Source organism: Oreochromis niloticus, linkage group LG5 (assembly GCF_001858045.2).
Source record: "Oreochromis niloticus isolate F11D_XX linkage group LG5, O_niloticus_UMD_NMBU, whole genome shotgun sequence".
Lineage (NCBI taxonomy): Eukaryota > Metazoa > Chordata > Actinopteri > Cichliformes > Cichlidae > Oreochromis > Oreochromis niloticus.
In genome coordinates, this window is record NC_031970.2 from 10,655,455 (window position 1) to 10,680,814 (window position 25,360).

The 25,360-nt window shown below is 44.2% G+C and overlaps 1 protein-coding gene and 1 long non-coding RNA gene across 10 annotated transcripts; one reads left to right on the top strand and one right to left on the bottom strand.

Annotated features, from left to right (window-relative positions):
• Window positions 1–1,631: 1,631 nt before the first annotated feature.
• Window positions 1,632–25,324, bottom strand: LOC102075963 (kinesin-like protein KIF17). 9 transcript variants are annotated; one of them, XR_002062194.2, is made up of 15 exons: window positions 25,087–25,324; window positions 24,717–24,971; window positions 24,361–24,507; window positions 6,660–6,761; window positions 6,230–6,419; window positions 5,464–5,916; window positions 5,196–5,290; window positions 4,930–5,095; window positions 4,734–4,831; window positions 4,521–4,612; window positions 3,813–4,041; window positions 2,770–3,028; window positions 2,552–2,610; window positions 2,350–2,470; window positions 1,632–1,932 (listed from the first exon to the last, which is right to left on the bottom strand). It is a non-coding gene; the product is annotated as a kinesin-like protein KIF17 (long non-coding RNA). The 9 variants fall into 9 exon arrangements; XR_002062192.2 differs by having other exon boundaries at window positions 2,350–2,473; XR_002062193.2 differs by having other exon boundaries at window positions 2,552–2,613.
• Window positions 18,032–20,193, top strand: LOC109202236 (trichohyalin-like). Its single transcript, XM_019359087.2, has one exon. It carries the CDS (start codon window positions 18,297–18,299, stop codon window positions 20,010–20,012), a length of 1,716 nt encoding a protein of 571 aa, XP_019214632.1. The 5' UTR covers window positions 18,032–18,296; the 3' UTR covers window positions 20,013–20,193.
• Window positions 25,325–25,360: the final 36 nt, after the last annotated feature.

A 25,360-nucleotide genomic window follows, 5' to 3' on the forward strand; every position in this document is an offset into this window, starting at 1 on the left:
AAAAATTAACATTAATAATATAATTAAAAACTAATGACGCAAATGGACTTGTAACATCGGCAATAAATGGGTCCTGTGTAAATCTAGATACCAGCAGTCATAAAAACAAACCACTGATTCACAGTCAGATATACATATACAACACAGTCATCAAAACTGTCATTGTAGAAAACTGCAAATACAGGGAGTGCAGAATTATTAGGCAAATGAGTATTTTGTCCACATCATCCTCTTCATGCATGTTGTCTTACTCCAAGCTGTATAGGCTCGAAAGCCTACTACCAATTAAGCATATTAGGTGATGTGCATCTCTGTAATGAGAAGGGGTGTGGTCTAATGACATCAACACCCTATATCAGGTGTGCATAATTATTAGGCAACTTCCTTTCCTTTGGCAAAATGGGTCAAAAGAAGGACTTGACAGGCTCAGAAAAGTCAAAAATAGTGAGATATCTTGCAGAGGGATGCAGCAGTCTTAAAATTGCAAAGCTTCTGAAGCGTGATCATCGAACAATCAAGCGTTTCATTCAAAATAGTCAACAGGGTCGCAAGAAGCGTGTGGAAAAACCAAGGCACAAAATAACTGCCCATGAACTGAGAAAAGTCAAGCGTGCAGCTGCCAAGATGCCACTTGCCACCAGTTTGGCCATATTTCAGAGCTGCAACATCACTGGAGTGCCCAAAAGCACAAGGTGTGCAATACTCAGAGACATGGCCAAGGTAAGAAAGGCTGAAAGACGACCACCACTGAACAAGACACACAAGCTGAAACGTCAAGACTGGGCCAAGAAATATCTCAAGACTGATTTTTCTAAGGTTTTATGGACTGATGAAATGAGAGTGAGTCTTGATGGGCCAGATGGATGGGCCCGTGGCTGGATTGGTAAAGGGCAGAGAGCTCCAGTCCGACTCAGACGCCAGCAAGGTGGAGGTGGAGTACTGGTTTGGGCTGGTATCATCAAAGATGAGCTTGTGGGGCCTTTTCGGGTTGAGGATGGAGTCAAGCTCAACTCCCAGTCCTACTGCCAGTTTCTGGAAGACACCTTCTTCAAGCAGTGGTACAGGAAGAAGTCTGCATCCTTCAAGAAAAACATGATTTTCATGCAGGACAATGCTCCATCACACGCGTCCAAGTACTCCACAGCGTGGCTGGCAAGAAAGGGTATAAAAGAAGAAAAACTAATGACATGGCCTCCTTGTTCACCTGATCTGAACCCCATTGAGAACCTGTGGTCCATCATCAAATGTGAGATTTACAAGGAGGGAAAACAGTACACCTCTCTGAACAGTGTCTGGGAGGCTGTGGTTGCTGCTGCACGCAATGTTGATGGTGAACAGATCAAAACACTGACAGAATCCATGGATGGCAGGCTTTTGAGTGTCCTTGCAAAGAAAGGTGGCTATATTGGTCGCTGATTTGTTTTTGTTTTGTTTTTTTAATGTCAGAAATGTATATTTGTGAATGTGGAGATGTTATATTGGTTTCACTGGTAAAAATAAATAATTGAAATGGGTATATTTGTTTTTTGTTAAGTTGCCTAATAATTATGCACAGTAATAGTCACCTGCACACACCGATATCCCCCTAAAATAGCTAAAACTAAAAACAAACTAAAAACTACTTCCAAAAACATTCAGCTTTGATATTAATGAGTTTTTTGGGTTCATTGAGAACATGGTTGTTGTTCAATAATAAAATTATTCCTCAAAAATACAACTTGCCTAATAATTCTGCACTCCCTGTATGTGGGTCACAGTCCGTTTAAATCGCCTCATTATGGATGTGAGATTTGCTTTTTTTGCGCTTCACTTTACTGTTGGACACTGGGACATCCAGCGACTCCAGACGGAAGGGGCGAGGCAGGATGGCGTCTGAGCTCACAGGCAGATTCATGTTAGAGCCGCTCACAGAGAGGTGGCCTGCCACGTTAACTAGCGGAGAGGGGACGGCAGCAGGAGAAAAGACAGACAAAAGTAAAAACTAAACAAAAGTAAGAAAGTGAAAAAGAAAAAAACAAAAACTAATCTAAAATTAAATGGTCTCAATAAGTAAAAATATAAAATATACAAAAAAGTAAAAAAGAAGCCAAAACTTAAAATGCTCAGAGAGATAACCTAATGAAAAGGCTTCCCAAATGCAATACAAAAGTTTATTGTAACAGCATTAAGTGTAGCAGCGTGATTAATTTTTTTTCCTGCCAGTCAGGATCTAATGAAAAGCAGAAACACAAGATCACAGCATACACATTTGTTGCTAAATAAAAATGAAATAACATTCAACAGCAGAGCTAGTTCACTAATTTAACTGGTAATATGTACTTATTAGAAGCCTGCAGTTTCTTTTCTCACCGTGGGCTTTTGCGGTGTCACTTCCGAGGAGCTGGCTCGCTCTCTTTGACTTGAAGTAGCTGCTGGCGATATTTTCACTGTCACTTCTGTCCAGCATTTCCTTGTACCTGTCCTCCTCCACCTGCTAAAACAGAAATGACCTCTAATCCTGCTAGAATGTGTGTATGTCAAGTAAAAGCCTATGCATGAAATGCAAACACACCATAAATGCCTCTCCAGCATCAGAACCTGAGCCTCTGCGAGCTGAAGCTTTTGGAGTCACTGCTAAGAAAAAGAATGTGATTAATAAACATTTAAGGAAAGTAATTTGCAAAACACACACAAGATTTACTGTCTTGTCAAAAAAAAAAAAAAAAAAAAAAAAAGCTTTCACTTTTTTTTTCTTTTCTTTTTTTTTTAAAAACACATAATATACCCCACCTGAAGGCAGTGTTGTTTTCTGCACCATCACATCTGGCAGTCTCCAGGTGGCGCTGTCCTCGTCCCAGACTGCTTCCTTCTTCAAGCGGTCCAGGTTGCTGTAGTTGCAGTCACGGCGCACCAGAGGCACCATACGCTCCAGCAGGCTGTGCAGGAGCTTCCCTTCCTTCTCCAGCCTGCGTATAGTCGCCAGGTAGTCATTCCTCTCCACCTCAAACTCTGCCTGCAGGTCACGGATCTCCAGTTTGGCTGCTTTCAGCTGTTGCAACAATGATGGAGCATATTATTCATGAGCAAACTAGCTAGAACCCACTTGTTGAAAATGTGTCATATTTAGGGTTTGACGTGCAAAGAGAGAACCGTTTCAACACATCAAATTAGTAAATCCCTGAAGAGATAACCTAATTTTTCAGGTTAAAAAAGTTAATAAATTACCCAATTTAAATCTGGTCAAAGTCACCTTCTCATACATCTCCAGACCGCTGCTGTTAATTTGGGATCACTATTTTGGAAGTTCATTGTACTTGTGCCTCTACAAAGAGTGCTGGATCTTGCCCAGTGTGTCAAAACAGGGAGTCTTTCACTTTAACTTGATTTTGGAGAATTGTACAAAGTTGTAAGGAAGATGGTGAGCAAAGACTGGGCTTTTGTGGCCGCAAAACTGTTGCCTTTTCATTGTTTGGTGATGCTGTTGTTAAGGCTCTTTCCACTGGATGTTCTCCCACAGATGCTCCAGGATGTTAACGCACAAGTCTGCATTTATAGTCTGAAAGTGGGGCATGAATTCACAATGTACAATCCCACTCTGGTGAGATTGCACACACACCTTAAAATTTGACTTTTAAGGAGTAAAATTTGTCAAGAGCAGGGGTGCATGAAAAGGAGATCTTAGGATAGAGAAAGAGATTTCTGTGGGTGGATAACCCAAACTTTCTGATTGCTCCTTGAAATTTACAGAAAACCCTTAACACATATGCTTTCTTCCCAACAGAAAGATGCTGTTTTGAATCTGCTGTAAGCTCCTTCCAACTACTTCCACTCACCTTGCCCTGAACTTTGACTAGCATTTGGTTTTTGGCATGGACTTCTTCCTGGATAGAGTTGTAGACATTCAGCAGCACATTTTCGCTCTCCTCGCTGTTCTCTGACAGAGCATGGACAAGCTGAGCTTTTCTCTGGTCAGCAAGTTTTTTCCTCTGCCGCTGTCTTTGTTGCAGCTCTTTGTTCCTGGCCTGCTCCCCTCCTACCACCTCCTGTTCCAGCTGCTGCAGTCTGAGGAAAGATTGAACACCAAGGACACCGCATAGATGCGTGCTTAGTATAATTCTCGCTATATTATTATAGTTCTAGTGTACCCATCAATGTATGACATGTTAAACATAACTGTTCTGCTAATTACCGGATTATGGTAATAACATAGAAGAATGCAGTAATGTAAAAGAATGCAAGAGTAAGCACATACAGAAAAATATACAGCTGGAATCTGATTATCCACTCCATTTGTAGCCAAAAGCATAAGTATGACACATTCATCATGGAGTGTGATAAGAACATTGTAGATACCATCATAACAAGATGTTCAATATTCTGTGAACAGTGTTGAAAATGCTCACAATCCAGACCCATAAGGAGTAGAAATTAGATGGATCGGCTAATTAAGACATATATATTATATTAAAATTATAGCTATGAATCTGAGGAAGTGTTCATGTTAAGGAAAGTTCCCATGATGAGAATAGAAGCCTACAAACCTTTCCAGGACGTGTTTCTGGTCTAGAGGCCCCGGTGCAGTTGCATCAGAAGAATCCAAGAGCCCAGCTCTATCTGGATCTTTTTCGGAAAGCTTGCTCGCCAACATGAGGGAATAAAATTCAACATTTTGCCTACATAAGATTGCGTTGTTACAGGATAAGAATATGATTTGAAGAGGAGTGATCTTTACGGAAAGTGGGGCTGGACACTACCTTAGTCTGGGAGGTTTCCTCAACTGTACCGTGGCGCATGGGATCAGTGCTCATGCAGAGTTCTTCCTCAGCAACCTGGAATGTACAGCTGGCGCCCACTAATGTAGAGAAGTGGCACAATACAAAGAAGCATACATGGGGAGGATCCAACGGCAGAAAAGTTTTGTTCTGTTGTTGGCACAGGGTGTTCTGTTACCATTCTTGGGGACAGAGCTCCCCCTGCTGGCTTGGGCCTTCTCCAGACTGGACAGCTTTGATTCATAGGAGGAACGCAGAGCAGCGATGTCCTCCTGCAGCTTCGCCTTGGATTCCTGCTCTGCATTGTATTCAGCCTGCAACTTGGACAGCCTCTCCTCGTACTCCTGCAGAGACAGCAGAACACAGATCATAAATCACAGGGTTTTTATACAATGCATGCTTAAAGTTGAAGTGATAAATTGTGTGGGATTGGTCCATGTTTGCCTCTTTAATCTTTTCCTTCTTTTCTTCGGTGGGGGTGGATTGTGGCCTTGAGGGAACAGCAGGGGATGACTCAGAAAACTGACCAGCCAGCAGAGCTGCATGTTAAATAAAAGTTCTTTAAAGGATTTTTTTATAGCACTGGTAATTAAGGAAAAACAACATGCAAGAAAATAAAATATCTCTCTGCACGTAATAGAGGTTATGTGTAGATTTAGGAATGTTAGACTAAAACAACATGCTGTTTTTTCTATAAAATTGAGTCACTTACTTGAAAGGTCAGCAGTGCTCAGCTGGCCTGTGAGGAGCGCCCGCAGCTTCTTGATTTCCTCCTGATACTCTCGGAGCAGAGCATCCTTTGGGTCCTCGTTGATGCGAGGCCTGTTCTGGATGCTCTTGGCCCGGTTTGCATATCGCAGGGTACTTAGGCTTTCCTCATAATTGTTGTCTGCAGGCGAAAGACAGGCAATCATCAGGGTGCGGGTGTTTCCTCCCAGAGAGTCCTGCAGCAGCCTGGTCAGCTTGGAGTCTCTGTAGGGGATGTATCTGGAGCGTCCATCTACCAGGGCGGAGATGACATTTCCCAGGGCCGAGAGGGAAAGATTGATCTTTGTGGCTTCGCGGAGTCGCTCCCCGGTAGCACCAGTTTTAGACTGACGCTCACTTCCTGCCAGGTCCACAAGGTTGAGTTTTCCTGCCCGTAGATGGTCCTGGCCAGATGAATCTGAGAATTTGAGTTGACACAGGAAACACAAGCAACATTCAACACTGTTACAAAGCCTTATTATTTACCTTTATTAACCTGGTATGTTTTATTTAATGGTGTGAAAACTACATGCAAGCACAGAAAGAAAATGAAAACTATTACTAAGGAGATTCATATACTATCAAGTTTAAAGATATAGCACCACAGAACAAAAACAACTCTGATGGTAAAGTGCTGATGACATTATGAGATATAAGAGGATCGCATCCAAAAGAAGAATATCAGCACAGACTGAACAGATATAGTGAAGGCAAAGATCTTATAAGTTCACCAGTGCTGCAGATCTCCAGGTGGATGGTGAAGATTGAGTGGGAGCGTGAGGAGTCTTTGTTCATCAGCGTGTAGCCCACCGCCCGGTTCCTCCAGCCTTTCTCTATGATTCTTTCACACTCTCCCACACTGTGCACAGTGTGCATGGAAAGGTCCCGTACATATACCCCACGCTCTGGGTGCTCTTTCAGCTAGGCATTCATCAGCCACACAAAGCACACACATACACACAATCAGCTAGTCTGTCACCCTGTTACAACACCTTGACCTTTAAGGAATCAACTGTGAGTTTAAATCACCATGGCAACATGTACAGTACTGTGCAGAAAACAGCACACTCACCTTGCTGTACTAACCAAAGAACAATAATCCATTTGGCTTCTTCTGATACAGCGTAGCCTGTTTAGTTTATCTAAAAAGCAGGGACTCACCTCCAATCTCTGCTTGGTGTCGCTTCCCAAAAGATCTCGGATTTCTTCATTGTAAATCTCCAAGTAGGAGGCCCTCACCAGGAATTTCGTATTTTCTGCACACTAGCTTGCACACACAAGATAAAACATATAATTATTCTATCAGTGCTGAGACAAGCCTAGACAAAAACTAAGAGGATGATACGACGTGGGAGCTTCCTGCTGTATATCAGGGCTCGCAAAATCGCTAGCCCGACATCCCGGGGCTAGCGATTTTTCCAGTCGGGCTACCAAAATCCATCTCAGCCCTGCCCGTCGGGCTATCAATGAAAGATATGTCAATGCTTTTGCATTCTTTCACAAATGTAGCTGAGTAATTATGTCATTGGCATCGATGAGCCACTGTCAATATGTGACACATTGAAATCGCGTTTGAATTTGCGCTTGTTTTTTGCTTTCACTTTGCGATCGCGCGAACTGTGTGTAGAGAGCGGCAGCACTAATTGGTAAGTCACAGATTAATTGCGCACCAATTCCTCTGACATAGTCTTATCAATCGTTAGCTTACTATCAAACATGACAAGTGAAATCTCCTGCAGCAAGCTTAAACATGTGATAGAGGTTGATCGCGCAGAGAATTGCTGATCGTTATGTAAGTATGTGTGTAAGAGCAGATGGCTTTAGGCAGGTATTTTAGTTCTGCAGAGCCAAACAAGAGAGGTCAGGCTGAAGAGGCAGCCAAAGAAAAGCCTACCACAAAACGGAAAAGTTATGACAAATCAGACAATGAGGGAAAAAGAAAGCGCAGCTTTTTTGGTTTCATGGACAAAAGAATTTCTGTGGCTGGAATATGACAAGCTAAATAACATAATGTTCTGCCGGGTGTGTTGTGAGTTTCCCTCGATTTCTGAGTCGACAAGCCCCTTTGTTACTGGGACCAGTCATTTTAAGAAAGACCCCATCAGAACCCATGAGAAATGCAAGAAATACATTATTGCTCAGTCTGCAGTATCTTTCCCAGAACAAACACCAATTGCAAAAAACATACTAAAAGTAAACCAAGCATAACAAGAAGTCCTGAAAAATCTGTTTAGAATAGCGTACTATGTTGCAAAGAGTGAACTACCACTGGCAAAATTTAGCAGTCTTTGCAAACTTCAAAAAGCAAATGTCCTAGATCTTGGTTCCACTTGCCTCTTACCTGTGATTTCAGTGGAATTTTCAAATTCAGGATCTGACACAGACTGATTCATGTTGTACACAGTTCTTGCAAGTTCATAGAAATTTCTGTTCAATTAGAACCAAATATTTGAGTTGATGTTTGAAATTGTTGTTGTAATTTGTGTTTTAAATATTTTTAGATTGATGTTTTGTTTCCTTTACAATATTATACATTAAAGTATAATATTGTAAAGGAAACAAAACATCAATCAAAAAATTGTCCTTTTTTTTTTTTTTTTTTTTTTTTTTAAATTCGGGCTACTTAAATTTATTTTGGGCTACCAAAAACTGAAGAGTGCCTGCCCGAAGGGCTACCAGGGATTTTGAAATTTTGCGAGCCCTGCTTATGCAAGGTAAGTTTCATGTTGGACTCATGGTTCTTTGTTAGTCCAGTTTAGGATAATGTCTCTGACATATGTATCATATCAAATATATGTCACATCAAAACAACCCCATACCTGCAGTTGTTTCAGTTTTTCACAGGCGTTTCCTGTCAGCTGGTCAACCTCACTCAGGTGGACATCCATATCAGCCAACCAAACGACAAGCTCCTCCCTTTGTGCTTCAAATCCCTCCCACTCTGAGTTTTGTATTGTGTGAGTTATATTGCTGAATTTCACATTTTCTCCAAAAAAAGCCGTCAAAGGCAGATTCCAGTATAAACGCTGCCTCCACATGAAAAACTGGACTGATGCACCTCCTGCTGTCAGACCTGCAGGGTTTAAGCCAGGGGTCTCGAACTCCAGGCCTCGAGGGCCGGTGTCCTGCAGGTTTTAGATGTGTCCTTGATCCAACGCAGCTGACTCAAATGGCTAAATCACCTCCTCAACATGTCTTGAAGTTCTCCAGAAGCCTGGTAATGAACTAATCATTTGATTCAGGTGTGTTGACCCAGGGTGAGATCTAAAACCTGCAGGACACCGGCCCTTGAGGCCTGGAGTTCGAGACCCCTGGTTTAAGCCTTTGGTGTTCTCCTCTGTCTTATACTGAACACAAACTACATTTTTTGGACTAACACAAATAATTTGTGTGCCTTCTTATTTGATGCAGAACATATAGTTATGTCTATAACTTCTGTTCCCTGAAGGAGAGGAACGAGGTACAACACATAAGTATGGGATATCACGCCCTCGCGTGTCCTGGCTGAAGAAACCTTTATTCACGCCTTTAAGGCAGATGACGTGTGATGGTACGCGCACGGCCCCGCCTGCACATATAGCCGCTGTCATCACGGTCATCCCTCAGTTCGATAGCCGCTCTTCACCGAGCCAACTGCTCAGTGGGGCCACCTTGTGTTGTACCTCGTTCCTCTCCTTCAGGGAACAGAAGTTATAGACATAAGTATTCGTTCCCTTTCAATCGATTCACTCGGTACAACACATAAGTATGGGACATATATACACGCCCCGCAGAGCAGCCACCGAACCGGAATCGGACCACCACATCCTTAGTGAGTGGTAGACCCAGCAGAAAGGACAGCATGAGCCACCGAAGGGGCTGTAACGTCCAACCGATAAAACCGCACAAAAGTGTGCGGTGATGCCCAACTAGCTGCTGCACAAATATCAGCTACAGGCACCCCTTTAAAAAGAGCCCATGAGGTTGCCATCCCCCTGGTGGAATGAGCTCTCACCCCGTGGGGCAAAGCAAGACCTGTGGTGCCGTAAGCCAGTGAGATAGCTTCTTTAATCCAGTGGGACAGCGTCTGTTTAGACAGAGCTCTACCTCTATTTGGATTAGCGAAGCAGACAAACAGCTGGTCACATAAACGCACATTCTGAGTGCGCTCAATGTAGGTGCGTAGCACACGCACTGGACAAAGAGAATGCATCCTCCTCTGCTCCTCAGATGCAAAAGGAGGGGAGCAAAAGCTCAGCAACTCAAACTCCATTGAGCTATAAGATGCAGGCATGATCTTGGGAAAATAGGCAGCATTTGGACGCAATACGACCTTGTGGCCATCAGAAGAGAACTGTGTGCAGGAGGGATGCACAGACAGCGCATGAAGGTCACCCACTCGCTTTGCCGAAGCCAAAGCGAGAAGTAATGCAGTCTTATATGAAAGAAATTTCATATTCACAGACTCAATGGGTTCAAACGGGGGGCTACAAAGGGCCTCCAGCACCAAAGACAAGTCCCAAGCAGGGACACTGGACTTAAGCACGGGCCTCAGCCGGCGAACTCCTTTCAGAAAACGTATGGCGAGAGGATGTGCACCTGGTGTCACCCCGTCAAAGCCAATATGACAAGCAGATATAGCTGCTAAATAAACCTTAATTGTCGAAAATGAAAGGCCCTTATCCAGCAGCTCCTGCAGGAATGTCAAAACATCCACAATAGAGCACTGAAATGGGAGAGTGTGGCGGTCCTGGCACCATTGCTCGAAGGCTCGCCATTTGTAAGCGTACAAGCCTCTAGTAGATGAGGCCCTAGCGCTCTGAATTGTCGCTATCACACTAGGTGGCAAACCCTTAGCAATCAAGTTTAACCTCTCAGCAGGTAAGCATGAAGGCGCCATAGATCTGGGCACGGATGAAACACTTCTCCCGCCTGAGAGAGGAGATCCCTGCGGAGAGGAAGCTGCCAAGGACTCGCTGCTAGCAGGCTGATTATCTCTGCATACCACGACCCTGTAGGCCACCAAGGGGCCACTAGAATCAGAGAGAGGGAATGCTGACGCACTCGCTCTGGAACTGGAGATATCATTTCCACTGGGGGAAATGCATACAGGAGCACGTCTGGCCATTGGTGCGCTAGCGCGTCCAAGCCCAAGGGTGCATCGTGGTCGATTATGGAGAAGAACAGGGGGCAGTGAGTATTTACCCTGGAAGCAAAAAGATCTATTTGCGCCTTGCCAAATAGATCCCAAATCTGAGCCACTATTAAAGGGTGTAACCTCCATTCTCTCACCAGAGGACCCCCCCTGGAGAGAAGGTCCGGCCCCAGGTTCAGGTGGCCCGGGACATGGGTGGCTCTTAGAGACAGAAAATGAACACTGCACCATAACAGCAGCGAGCAAGACAGCTTCAACAGGGGAAGAGAGCGTGTTCCTCCCTGCCTGTTTATGTAAGACACCACTGTTGAATTGTTCGTCCTGACTAAGACATGCTGGCCCTCCAGGACTGGACGGAAATGCTTTACAGCTAAGAACACTGCTAACAGCTCTAAGTGGTTGATGTGCAGCTGGCGCTGGGCTGCGGACCAGATCCCTCTCACTGATGCACCCTCGCACAGCGCTCCCCATCCTCTTAGGGAAGCATCTGTGGACACCACCTTGCCAAACAACACCCTCCCAATCCGAGAGCCCTGATGCAGCAGCCTGGGCTCCCTCCAAGGATGGAGAGCTAGCATGCAAGACGCGGTTACCGGCAGCCTCCTCCGCAGGTGACGCGATGCACACAAACGGTGAGAGAGAGTCCAGCGTTGAAACGCTCTCATTTTTAACAGTCCAAGTGGCACTACGGCGATCATAGACGCCATCATGCCCAACAAGCTTAATATCGTCTGGAAACGCAGTCTGCGTCCCAGCTGAAACTGAGCGAGGCAGCGATGAAACGCGGCCACTCTGTGCTCCGACAAACGTGCGCGGCTGGAAAGCGAGCATATTTCCATACCGAGGAAAGAAATCTGCTGACTCGGGATGAGCGAGCTCTTTTGAAAGTTCACAGAGAACCCCAGTGTCTGAATGTGTGACAGAACCAGCGACAGCTGTGTCTCCGCCTGCTCTCTGGAGCAAGCTACGAGAGCCCAGTCGTCTAGGTAGGCTAAGATGCGGATGCCTCTCTCTCTGAGGGCGCTAGCGCTGCCTCGGCACATTTCGTAAAGGTGCGAGGAGCGAGCGACAGCCCGAACGGCAGCACTAGGTATTCGTAGGCTACGCCCTCGAATGCAAACCTCAGAAACTGCCTGTGTTTCGGGTGTATAGCCACATGAAAATAAGCATCTGTTAGATCGATTGTTGCAAACCAATCTCCCGGGCCGACTGCATTCAAGAGCTGTCTGAGTGTTAGCATCTTGAACCTGTATGTTCGTAGATACGTGTTCAAGACTCGCAGGTCGAGGATGGGACGAAGCCCTCCCCCTTTTTTCGGAACAACAAAATAACGGCTGTACCAACCTTTGTCTGTCTCCGAAGCGGGGACCACTCGTATTGCTCTTTTCTGCAATAGCGCCTTTATTTCCTCTCTGAGTATCATGGCCGCCTCGGTGTTGACAGTCGTGTTTACGACTCTTTGGCTGTGTCCCAATTCAGGGGTCGTTTATCAATATGCGTACTTGTGCGTACTTGCGTTCTCGTGTACTCGTGATACGTCATCAGTCGGAGACCAAGTACTGTTCCAATTTGAAGTACGCATCAAGCCGAGAACGCGAAAAAGTCCCGGATGTGTTCTCGATTCCCCCCCCCCCCCCCTTTTATCGAGCATGCATCGGTGTGGACTTGGGACAGCTATATATCCCAGAATGCATTTCGTCCAAAACTCAACAGCGGACTCCCGGCACATCGTTTTCAACCCCCCGCCCCCGCTCGCGGACTTCTCACTACTCAGGTTAAAGAAACTCCAGCAGCTGTCTATAGTATTGAGTGTCCACTAGAATAGAAATAAAAGCGTTCTAACATCTCACCTGCTTGTTTTATTAAGGTATGTACACGTATGTACATGTACACTATTTTTATTAATAGAGGTTTCACTACTGAGGTTAAAAATGATATATAAGTCACTTAGATCACTTCTAAATGTTAATGTTTGGTTTATTTCAGTGTTTTATTTGTTCCTGAGTAAACCGGTTTGGCTGTGATTACAGTTAAGCTTCATAACATGTTACTCACAGTTAAATTAGGAGGGGACGGCAGTAAAAACTCCGGACCTGTGACATCATCACGTACGCAGGTGTTCCAATTGTACATATCGCGAGTCCGTGCTCGCGTTCTCGGCGGGTACGTACTCACCGAGAACGCGAGTACGTACTCGCGTACTTGGGCATTGATAAACGGCCAGGGTCTGCACGCTTGAAGTACGCATTTCAAGTGCGATTACGTCACCGCCACGCGACGGCGGCTGTCCCAATTCAAAGTGTACTTCAAATGCATACTCCAAATGCGCCGTCGATTTCCCCAAATATCAAGCGTGGTCCGGTGCACGCTTCGTGGCCCCATATATCCCACAATGCATAGCGCGGCGGTGGGTGTGGATCATTTTGCCGCAAAATACGGCAGAAGGGAGCGGCCGAAGAGTGAACTGTCAAAAGTAAGTACTGAATATTATGTCACTTATTTATGTGCGAATGTTTAAGAACATTAAAACATTACTGTTGGCCACATGTCGGCAAAGTTATGTGACATTAGCGATGTTTGTACTTCCAGCGGTAACTTGGTTTTAAAGCCTCTACTTCTAAATATACATATAGTTGACCTTAATCTTACAGAGAATGTGATGATTTTATGGATAATTAAAGTCAGTCATATATCCACAAACACAACAAGCTGAAAGTCAGTGATGCTGCTCGGTTTGCAGTCCTGAATATCACGGCACAAGCAGGATTCACTGCACTGTTAATGTTAGCTATGTTATATTGCTGCCTCTGTTCGGTGGTGTCACCAAACGGACTTTAACGTGTGTTTGAACGAGCTGACGGTTCACTCGTTAAGCTGAAAGAAAGATGCTTTAATCACAGGAGTCACACATGTGTCCACCGTACCATCTGGGAACTCTTCTTGTTTAGCACTCGTAATAACACAAACACTAAATCCTCCTTCTCTTGTGCTGTTTTGTAGCAGTGTATACACCTGAGACTGTCACCTGTCTGTCTGTCCTGCACTCTCTCTCTCTTTCTTTTTCTCTGATTGTGGAATAAAAGTATGAACATGTATTTATAAGTTACACTTGTGTTTGAATCCTGCAGCTTATCACACATTTGATTTCCATGTGTGACAACTGCAAGTGTCCAGAGTGAGGACAGACTGAGGGACCCACTGCTGCACATCATCTGTGAGGCTTTGCACCCCTGATGATCCACCAGGACAAACTCAGCAGTGTGTGAGGAAGAGGAGGAGGAAGAGCCAGCAGCAGCTGACAGATGGAGAGAATAGACAGACTGTTCCCTGTTTGTGAAGGACTGCTAGAAAAGTTTAACATAACTAATTGTCTGTCCTGAATCAGTCTTATTAGGTAATGTTCAAATAATGTTATCATCCCAGTGTTTTCAGTGTGGGAGAAAGTACTCAGGGCCTTCAAGTTACACACTATGAAAGGCAGCAACAAGTTTAATATTCAGAAACCTAAAGTATGTATCAGCAGCAGAATGGAGCTAAAAATAAATGTTTGTTTCAGTTCTATGAAGCTTTGAGTATTTTGGATTAGTAGCACTGCTGTGTTTGTTGCATCATATTGCTGTAATTGTTTATATGCTTTATATATTCTGAGGTAAGTTGATCTATAGTGTTACATCATATTCTATAAGGATGTTATGTGTTTGTATAGTTTCTGCAAAGTTTGACCCATTTAGCAGAAGTCGGCCTGTTTAAGGCTCTGACATCTATTCTGTATGACTTAAAGCAGTTATGACATGGTCTGATTTTCTCACCCAATAAAGGAATATTTCATATATCAGTCTACTCTTCATTCTATCAGAAACGGTTATCACAGCTCGTACATTTTCTTTTTACACATATATATAAGCATTCAGCCAAATTTAGTAATGCCAACATATTGAAAGAACAATGTTTGTCTCTTATATATAATACATCTGTATATACACTTTCAGAGATACTTGTCTTTGAGTGAAGATTTAAGGTGATAGGAAATATAAATAACTGCTACTTGCATCTTTGACCCAGAGTTCAAGCTCATATACATATATATATATATATATATATAAAATCTGACAATACATATATTATTGTCCATATTATATTAACATTACCACAGTGAGATGACTTTAGTCTCATGAATAACATTAGCTAATTATTATTTACTAACTAATCTTGAAATGACTGTTCAGTACAGAAATGAAGCCCAACTATCATGTTTTACAGTCCTGTGGTCTCAACTAATCAAAGTGATGTCATGACAAAAATGAATGACCAACAAAACATTTTTTTCCTCCTTCATTTATGTCACACAAAGCTGTATGAAACATTTCTCGCGGTTAGTATCATGGTTGCTAGGCAACCTGAACAGCGCGACGAAGGCTAGACCGTCCCATTTCACAAGCCTCTCAATTTCGCACTTCCCGTACTTGTAGTACGCGTAGTGTGCGTACCTTCAAGCGTGCATACCCTGAATTGGGACACAGCCTCCGGAAACGAGGCGGCTTGACCCGGAACTGCAACCGGTAACCCATGGCAACGGTTGCAGCACCCACGGAGAGGGGGCGCAAGCTGCTCACTGAGGGAAGTGAGCAGCCAGCCGGCTGACCTGCAGCACCGTCGGCGGGGCGTTGTCGCCCCCCAGTGTGTCTGCAGGGGACTGCATCACCTGCCTGACCTGGCTCATTCTGCCCACAGGCTGAGCATTTGTGATTGTTTGAGAATAAACAACACTCTTTATTGATTGTAACATGGAAACATGTACATTCATACATTTTGTTGGAGGCACCTTTTCTGGGGCACAACAATGAAAAACAGCGGGAACACTCGATGTGGTCACCTGAACATTTAACACACCTGAACAGGGAGTTACCTGAGGCATTTTGTGTGCAGGGTTTTGTGCTTGGGAGACAGTGTTAGGAAAGTGCAGCGCCTTCTGGGGCTGACAACCCGAACAGAACTTAAGCGGCACCTCTTGTGCGGCAACAGAGGGGTAAAAGCAGCGTCTCCCTGCTGCTGGACCCCTTCTCCACTCGAAACCATAGCTAGGAGGGCTGAGGCTTCTTCCTCCTGGGCGTCGGGTCCCGCCGGGGGCCCGAGGGTGGGCCTTTGCTCCAGGCCGACTGGCGTGGAGCTCGGGCCGGAGGATGTGCTCTCACTGGCAGCACACCCACTTCAGCAGTGGGCGCCGGTCGGCAGAGGAGCGGAGGGCCTGTGAGAGCTAGCTGCGGGCTTGGGCTTGGGCTGACGTCTGGGGATGATGTCGCGCAGAGCTTCCGTCTGCTTCTTCCTCAGATCGAATCTAGCCTGAATGGCTTCAAGTGAATGTCCAAATAACCCAGCCGCAGACACTGGTGCGTCCAGATATACAGCTCTGTCCCTATCCGGGACGTCAGAGAGGGTCAGCCACAGGTGCCTCTGCGCCACTACTGTCGAAGCCATCCCTCTGCCCAGGAAGAGCGCTGCACAGCGAGACGCACGGAGGATGTAATCTGTGGCGACTCTGACCTCGTTAAGAAGAGGTGCCAGCGGGCTGTCATCAGGAACCAGCGATCCGAGCTCCGCCAGGCACATTGCCTGGTACGTCTGGAGCATGGTGACGGAGCTCATGGCGCGAGCAGTGCCGGCCTGAGCCCGATAAATCTTCTCCAGCTGCGAAGCAGAGAATCTGCAGTGCTTGGACGGCAGAGTTGCGGGGCCGCCGACACCATGGTTATGGGACGGGGCCAGATAAGCAGCCAGAGACGGCTCCATAGGGGGTGGGTTAGCTAAGCCAGCCCCCTCGGCGCCGTCCAATTCCATGTACTGTCCATAGCCGGGCACAGTGACGCGGGTAGACAGAGGTTTGTCCCATGATGCTGTCAGCTCGCAGAGAAAGTCTGGGAACATGGGAAGGCAGTTTTTGGCCGTTGCGGGCTCCGGTGGGAGGAAAAAACACGCGAACCGCGACGGCTTCTGAGCTGGCGGAGGAGAGGGCCAGTCCACCTGCAGCTTCTCAGCAGCACGGTGAAACAGGGAGAAAAGAGAGGTGTCATCGTGGCCGACCGGCGCAGCAGCGGCGGCACATTGGCCCGACAATGAGCTCTCCTGCTCATCTTCCGACAAACCATGGATGTCCAGGCCGATGTCCAGCACGTCATCGTCTTCCTGGGGAGCGCTGGCGGGCTTCAACCCAGGCTGAAGCCCGTCAGCGCTCCTGCATGGTTCCGGCTCGTCATCGGCTAACCCGTCAACATATTCCATGTGGTCAGCCCAGCTAATTGCGGGGACATCGACCGGAAAATCCTCGTCTTCGGACTCGGACGAAGCCGGGGCTCCAGACTCGGAAAGGAGAGGGTCATGCTGTGCGACAGCCGAGCGTCCCAGCACTTTTTCCACAAACGTCACCCGTCTTTCCAGGGTCGAGCGCCGGAGCTGGCGACAAAACGCACAGGCTTCGGGCTCCGTCAACGCTCTCCTAGCGTGGACGATCCCCAGGCAGACAGGGCAGGCATCGTGCTGGTCGCTGTCGTGCAAAGAAAAACCGCATCCCTGAGGACAGGGGCGAACAGAAGATTTCTGCTTTGCTCGCTTCGGTTTGGAGTCCATTCCAAAACGCAAAGCGAAACGCTGCACATGAAAAACTTGAAATTAGCGCTCCGCGGGCAGCCTACACACCAACTGCGCGGTGGAGGCTAACACCAACAGGGGCAGTTAAGCTAAATTCAAGTCGGCAGACAACGGAGCTAACTAGCAGCAGCTAGCTAGCCCAACTCAGCAGAGGTGTTGCCAGCAAGGTGAACAGCATAAGAACTGAGGGATGACTGTGATGACAGCGGCTATATGTGCAGGCGGGGCGTGCGCGTGTCATCACACGTCATCTGCCTTAAAGGCGTGACTAAAGGTTTCTTCAGCCAGGACACGCGAGGGCGTGAAATCCCATACTTATGTGTTGTACCGAGTGAATCGACTGAAAGGGAACACCTGATTGTTCTGTAAATAGATTTAAATGGTTATATAAAAAAACGCTTGAGGCCTTGGCTGCATTTTTAGGTAAATAGTACCATATCATTTTGTTGTTTACAAAACTTGTGCATAATTCTTACAAATGTACAACTTCTATTTGCATTTCAAGTTATGAAAATGATTGTTAAACATGTTTGTGGGTTTTACAGTAAAAAACATATAACTCTTTATACTCGGATTTTGAATTTTTTGTCTGAATTTAGATCAACTGTGCTAATACAGTATACCAAAATGAAAAACATAACTCAAATTTCAGATATTTGAGGTTGTGCTGAAAATAATGGTACCAAATAAGGCAAGAAAAACATACTTTAAAGGTGAAATATAGAGGTAAATTCAAACATAGTCAAGAACGGCCAATTATACCCTGGACCACAGAGGGTTAAATCTGAAAACAGTTAAAAAAAAAACATCCCCATTCTAAAATGTCATGTGACAATCTGATTCTTAAAGAGTGATGATGTCACAAGGACATCATGCCTTTGATCCTTTGAAGTTTTTTCCTTAAATAGGGGTCAGGAGCAGCAAGTTTTAGTCAGTTTGTTCGCAGCCTTCAAACGTTCAACCAGAGATATATTTGAAAGTATTTGTAAACCTCTTCAGAGTCACTGTGCACAGGATTCAAAATGTATCCACGAAAACGATCCATTAGTGCCTCATCAGTCCAAAGGACATTACAGGAAAACTCCGACCTACATGCAAAAATTAAACAAATTGAAGAAGAGAAGCTTCAACTGGAGGAGAAGTGCAGACAATTGGAAGCACGAAATCAAGAGCTGGAAAAACAACAGCTCTTGGCGCCTTACGCAAAATTTATTAGTGAGGTCTGTGAAGGAAAGCTTGATGAAGCACGACAGAAGATTTTGTTCCTGACGAAGGAAAACAAGACAAAGAGTGCTGAATTAAAAGAAACGTCTGCCCAGCTTCAATGCACGAACGCTACTATTGCGAAGATGCAAGGGGATCGCCAATACATGGAGCAAAAGAATCAGGCGCTCCAAGGAATGCTTGATGAAGCTTTGGAAAAAATGACACAATTCCTCTGTCTGAAAAAGGAAGAGAACACACAAATGCAGGACCAAGTCAAAGGCATAAAGGAAAAACACAAAGTGCTGAAAGTCAGGCTGGATGAAACAGAGTGCAAAAATAAGGAGCTTCTTCAAGAGAAAGAGCAACAGGAAGAAGAAAAACGTATTCTCCAGGACTTGGAGAGAAGAAATCTACAACTGAACGAATTTTGTAATACAATGAAGGACAGAACACCTGAACTGGAAGGAGAAGTATTGGAAAAACTATATTCAAAGATACAGCGTAGGATCAATGAAATGGTGAAAAGCCTCTCAGAGGCCATTGATGAGATGTTGTTGGACTCAGACAACTTGAAGCGCGAAAACACTGAAATGCTTGCGCAAAAGCAGCAACAAGAGAAAATAAATGAAGACCTGCAGCGTAAGCTTCAAGAAATCACAAGAAGAAATGAGCAGTTAGAAAAGATCCACAAGGAAAAGCAACAGCAAAATACAGACAAGCGCAATCTATTAAAAGAAATGGAGCAAAAGAATCAGGCGCTCCAAGGAATGCCTGATGAAGCTTTGGAACAAATTACACAATTCCTCTGTCTGAAAAAGGAAGGGAACACACAAATGCAGGACCAAGTCAAAGGCATAAAGGAAAAACACAAAGTGCTGAAATTCAGGCTGGATGAAACAGAGTGCAAAATTAAGGAGCTTCTTCAAGAGAAAGAGCAACAGGAAGAAGAAAAACGTATTCTCCAGGACTTGGAGAGAAGAAATCTACAACTGAAAGAATTTTGTAATACAATGAAGGACAGAACACCTGAACTGGAAGGAGAAGTATTGGAAAAACTACGTTCAAAGATGCAGCGTAGGATCAAAGAAATGGCGAAAAAACACTCAGAGGTCAAGAATAAGATATTGTTGCACTCAAACAACTTGAAGTGCAAAAACGCTGAAATGCTTGCGCAAAAGCAGCAACAAGAGAAAATAAATGAAGACCTGCAGCGTAAGCTTCAAGAAATCACAAGAAGAAATGAGCAGTTAGAAAAGATCCACAAGGAAAAGCAACAGCAAAATACAGACAAGTGCAATCTATTAAAAGAAATGGAGCAAAGATGCCAGAAACTTGAGAAGGAAGTTGAAGAAACAACCGATCAGTTGAGAACCCTCATCCTAGAGAAAAAAGTGCTCGTGGAAAAGCTCATGGAAAAGAAGAAAAAACGTTTCCGCTTCTTCTGGAGGAGGGACACTCCTGCTTTTTCTACTTTTTCTATTTTTTCTACTGCTGATGTCACCTCATCTCCCTCCACCTCTGTTCCATCTTAATTTTCACCTCTCCTCTCACCTTCTCCCTTTCTCTCCTAACACTTCTTCCCTCTCTCCTTCATCTTTTTTCTTTTTTCACCCTAACCCCCAACCAGTCCTGGCAGTTGACTGCCCCTCGTGAGCCTGGTTCTGCCGGAAGTTTCTGCCCGTTTAAAGGCAGTTTTTCTTCCCCACTGTCGCCTAGTGCTTGCTCAGAGGGGATTGTTGGATTTGTATTGTTGATTGCTGGACCAGGGGCCTGTTCTTTGTACCTCGCTAAGTAAGTTAGCCGGATTTGAATGTTGACGATTTCGCGTGATCTTGGATCGTTCGGTTCTCCGAAGCTCATCTGGGACTTACTGTCATAGCAACAGATCCGTAAGCGTAAACCTGCTCGGGAGCAGGTTTACTTTATGTAAACAGGATTAGATCGCGGCCTCTCAGGTATGTCCGCTGCAGTTATATGAAAGCAAGAGCGATATTTCGCCACTGTTTTACCATAAATAAATATTAGCAATGTAACTAAAGATAATGTATTTGATTCTTTTATTGATTTCATACAGATACATACAGGTCATTTCCGAAAAAAAGGGAAATGTACTATTAATCATTCTATTACATGTAGTAGATCATGTCAGATGTAATTCATATTTTAGAGTAGTAATAGTAAATTACTACGTGCAATCAAGATGACAGACCACGGCTAAAAAAGCGAAGGTGGATTTGGGAAGTCTGTCGCAGCCATGTCCTGTCCGTTTGTACGCGAGCAAGGAAGGTGCAAGATTGATAAGGAGAGTTTACAGAATTTAGCGTATATTGCGGGATAGACGGGATCCTTTAGCTCGGCGCGACGGTGTGCTCATAGAGAGATATCGATTCTCCCGTGAGGGTATTATTTACTCTCTCTCTCTCTCTCTCTCTCTCTCTCTCTCTCTCTATATATATATATATATATATATATATACTTACTGTACTGTATATACTTACTCCCGACTTACTGTGCATGCTTCAGTCACCCCTTGCATGGGAACAGGTAAAAGTGATGGAGTGTTATGTCAAACTACACACAAAAAACCCCACAATGTCAATAAATGTCACAGTACAAAAAGGGGTGTGACGAGGGGGTGCAGGACCACCACCTGTCTTTATTTGCTCTGCCCTTTTCTTGGTTGCTGTTATAAACAAACAAACAGATTATTTCAGGGTCTCTTGTCATAGACTAAAAGCAATATAAGTGATAAATATTACCATTCTGTAGCATATTCTTATATTTCACTTTTACTTTTTCCCATGTTCTAGTGGGTCCTGTTGTGGCTCTAATGTGAAAGAGGATATGATGTAATATAATATACTGTGGAATAAAATAATATCACATGATATAATGTAATATCATGGATCACTTACGAGTTTAATTTGTCAGCAACTTTCTGCCAGCCCTCTCTCCTTGCTTTTGCAGCCTTTGCAGTGTTCCCCTGCGTTTTAATTAAACTCTGAAACTCCTGATATCCCTCAATCAAGAGTTCTTGGTCTGCTGCCGTGAAATACTGTGCGTGCTCCTTCGACATCTTCGCCGACCAATCACAGGGTTGCCGATCAATGTTTCTACTATCGATGCGTAGCCCCTTTTAAGCCACCCAGTGATCTCAGATTACTTCATCCAGCTATACTAATCGTCAACAACAGGTGTGTTCGGAGAACCGGATTAGCGAGCTCAAAGTTAGCGCGATGATTTGATCTTGGATGTGTCATTTGATCTTGGATGTATAAGCGAGGTACGAAGAACAGGCCCCAGGTGACCCTGAATCCTCCCTTAGTTATGCTGCAATAGACGTAGGCTGCCGGGGGATTCCCATGATGCATTGAGTTTTTCCTTTCCAGTCACCTTTCTCACTCACTATGTGTTAATAGACCTCTCTGCATCGAATCATATCTGTTATTAATCTGTCTCTCTTCCACAGCATGTCTTTATCCTGTTTTCCGTCTCTCACCCCAACCGGTCGCAGCAGATGGCCGCCCCTCCCTGAGCCTGGTTCTGCCGGAGGTTTCTTCCTGTTAAAAGGGAGTTTTTCCTTCCCACTGTCGCCAAAGTGCTTGCTCATAGGGGGTCATATGATTGTTGGGTTTTTCTCTGTATCTATTATTGTGCGATCTACTGTACAATATAAAGCGCCTTGAGGCGACTTTTGTTGTGATTTGGCACTATATAAATAAAATTGAATTGAATTGAATTGATTGTCATTTATGCTTAGAAATATCTACTCATATATGCTTAGAGTTTTATAATTAGTTGTAGATTAATAGAGGTTTGATCCTTAGTAGTCTGCAGACACACGTTGTGTGCATTCCAGAGCACTCTGGCTTTCACACCCACATCTTGGGAGCATGGGAGAGGCTGTGCCTTGTCTTATTGTTTTATGGTAGGATAAACGTATCTATATCTGTTTTAGTCTAAGTGCCTTTTGTTTAGATGAACTGCTGGACTTCCAGGCCAGCAGGTTTAGGGGAGTCTTCATGGGGTCACATCTTGACCCCACACACACACACACACACACAAGGTATTCTTTGTTCACATGTATACCTATGTAAGATGTCATATGTTAATGAACCTATGCATATTCATGTAACCACAATAAAAGAGCAGTGTTACGGGGGAGCGGACGAGAGCAACTGGGGTCAAGCGACAGAACGGCGTTTGTCCGGTTCGCTCCCGTGCACGAGAAACATGAAGAACTTTGCCTACTCGTGTCTTGCTTGCTGTGTAATTAAATTGTCTTCAACGTTCCAGCGAAAAGGTTCAAGCTACGAACCTATCAGGGATTGTTGGGGTTTTCTCTTTTCTTTTTTTTCCCTTCTTATTACCGTTTTCCTTTACGTTGTTTCTTTATTTACTTGTTTAACTTTTTTTCAACTTATGTAATAAACTAATAAACCAATTGAATTTATCCTCTGAGTATTTTACATCTAATCTTTAAAGAATATTTCCAAAACATTTTTAAACATCACGATCTGTCTTTTGTTTGCTTGTTAAAACCCCGTAAATGGTGAATTAAAAACCCTGTGATATGGTTTAAAACATCAAAATAGACTAAACAACTAGTCTAAAACTAAGAGACACAGGATAAAGTTGGTGTGAAGGTTTCAGTCTGTGAATGAATCTAAACATCATCACCTTAACTTTAAATTCATCTCTGTTACTCTTTTTGTAACTGAAATCTGACTGTGAGCACAACAGCCACTGCGCACCAGTCACACGCACTTTAAATCCATCACAGTAAACCAGTTAGTTTACCTCAGTTTGTTTTGCAGCACATTTCACAACATGCAAAAGCATAATGTGCCATGTACAGACTCAAAATCTGATTTAAAAACATGAGGACTGACCTGTAAGCTTTACATTTACAGTTTATCACATACCACTGAGCAGTTCTTACCTGTAATTCTAACCCCTCTTCTTCCTTTTCTGGTTTAAAACATCAAATTAGACTAAACAACTAGTCTAAAACCAAGAGACACTTAAATATTAAGTTAAACCTCTGGGGTCGCCGGACGTGCCGGCGCGTCAAAATCACATGACCAATTTAAGACGACACAGCTACAAGATGCAGCGATTCAGAGGCTGTATCCCAATTCAGGGTCTGCAGCCTTAAAGGCCGCATTTTAAGGCCGATTACGTCACAGCGATGCAACGAAGGCCTAAAAAAAAAAATTTTGTTTCAGTTCTATGAAGCTTTGAGTATTTTGGATTAGTAGGACTGCTGTGTTTGTTGTATCATATTGGTGTAATTGTTTATATGCTTTATATATTCTGAGGTAAGTTGATCTATAGTGTTACATCATATTCTATAAGGATGTTATGTGTTTGTATACTTTCTGCCCAGTTTGACCCATTTAGCAGAAGTCAGCTTGGTTCCACTTGCCTCTTACCCGTGATTTCAGTGGAAATTTCAAATTCAGGATCTGACACAGACTGATTCATGTTGTACACAGTTCTTGCAAGTTCATAGAAATTTCTGTTCAATTAGAACCAAATATTTGAGTTGATGTTTGAAATTGTTGTTGTAATTTGTGTTTTAAATATTTTTAGATTGATGTTTTGTTTCCTTTACAATATTATACATTAAAGTATAATATTGTAAAGGAAACAAAACATCAATCAAAAAATTGTCCTCTTTTTTTATTCGGGCTACTTAAATTTATTTTGGGCTACCAAAAACTGAAGAGTGCCTGCCCGAAGGGCTACCAGGGATTTTGAAATTTTGCGAGCCCTGATTATTCTATCAGTGCTGAGACAAGCCTAGACAAAAACTAAGAGCATGATATTGCGTATGCATGTTGCAAGCTACAAGATCGCTGTGGTCAACAGACATACCTGAATGCTCTCAAAGATGTGTTCAAAGGCCCGTGGGATGACACCCTTCTGGGTTGCAGGTTCAGACACCCCTTGCATGGTGAAAGATTTTCCACTTCCAGTTTGTCCATAGGCAAAAATTGTCCCGTTGTATCCCTCAGTCACACCCTGTAAAAGTGATTTTTTTTTTTTTTTTTTTTCTTTTTAAACTATGAGGCTGTGTTAAACATTGAGGTGACCATACGGTATTCACAATGACGTCTGCATTAATTAGGAATTAGATATAGGCTACTGATGTTGGGCTGAAGGTGTCCAGTGACAAGCTTGCTTCTTTTGTAAAGCCAAGCTCTGCAGGCAGGTAATAAAATCAAGCTTACCTCAACCAAAGGATAGGCAATCTCGTTGTACATCTGCTCAGTTGCTTGATCAATATAGTAGGTCCCATCAAAGGTGAACTGTTTAGGTGGCTCATCCACTGCACCTGGCTTTTCTATGAAGCACTGGCAGCGCTGCAGGTCCATGGACAGCACCATCTTACAGCTGAGCGCCTTCTCCCTGTCATTCAGGGGCCTGCACCTGACCACCACCTTCACCGACTCTGACCCCATGTCTCAACAATCACTACCCAGCAGCTGGCAGGTGTAACAGATAAAACTAATGTAAAATACAAAGCCGCTCTGGTCTCCTTCGCAAACACTCAACATTTACTTAGAAGTACGACAGCAGGACCTTGACGGCTAACCTTACCTTAATAACAAGATGACAGCAACAGTTGACTAACGGTCCACATCTCCAGTGAGGTTCAGTAAGAAGCGATCAGCAGAAATATCTCCCGGTACAGTGTGGACGGGTCTCGTCAGGTATTGCTTCAGGTCCTGTCCCATTATGTTCCTCTCCCCGAGGCGTTTGAGGTTGCTTAGCAACCACAAGTAACCGTTGAGGAATGTAACAGGCCCAGACCCGCGGCCATTTTAGTGAGGACGGAGTGAGGTCAAAGGGCAAAAAACAGTCTACTTTATGC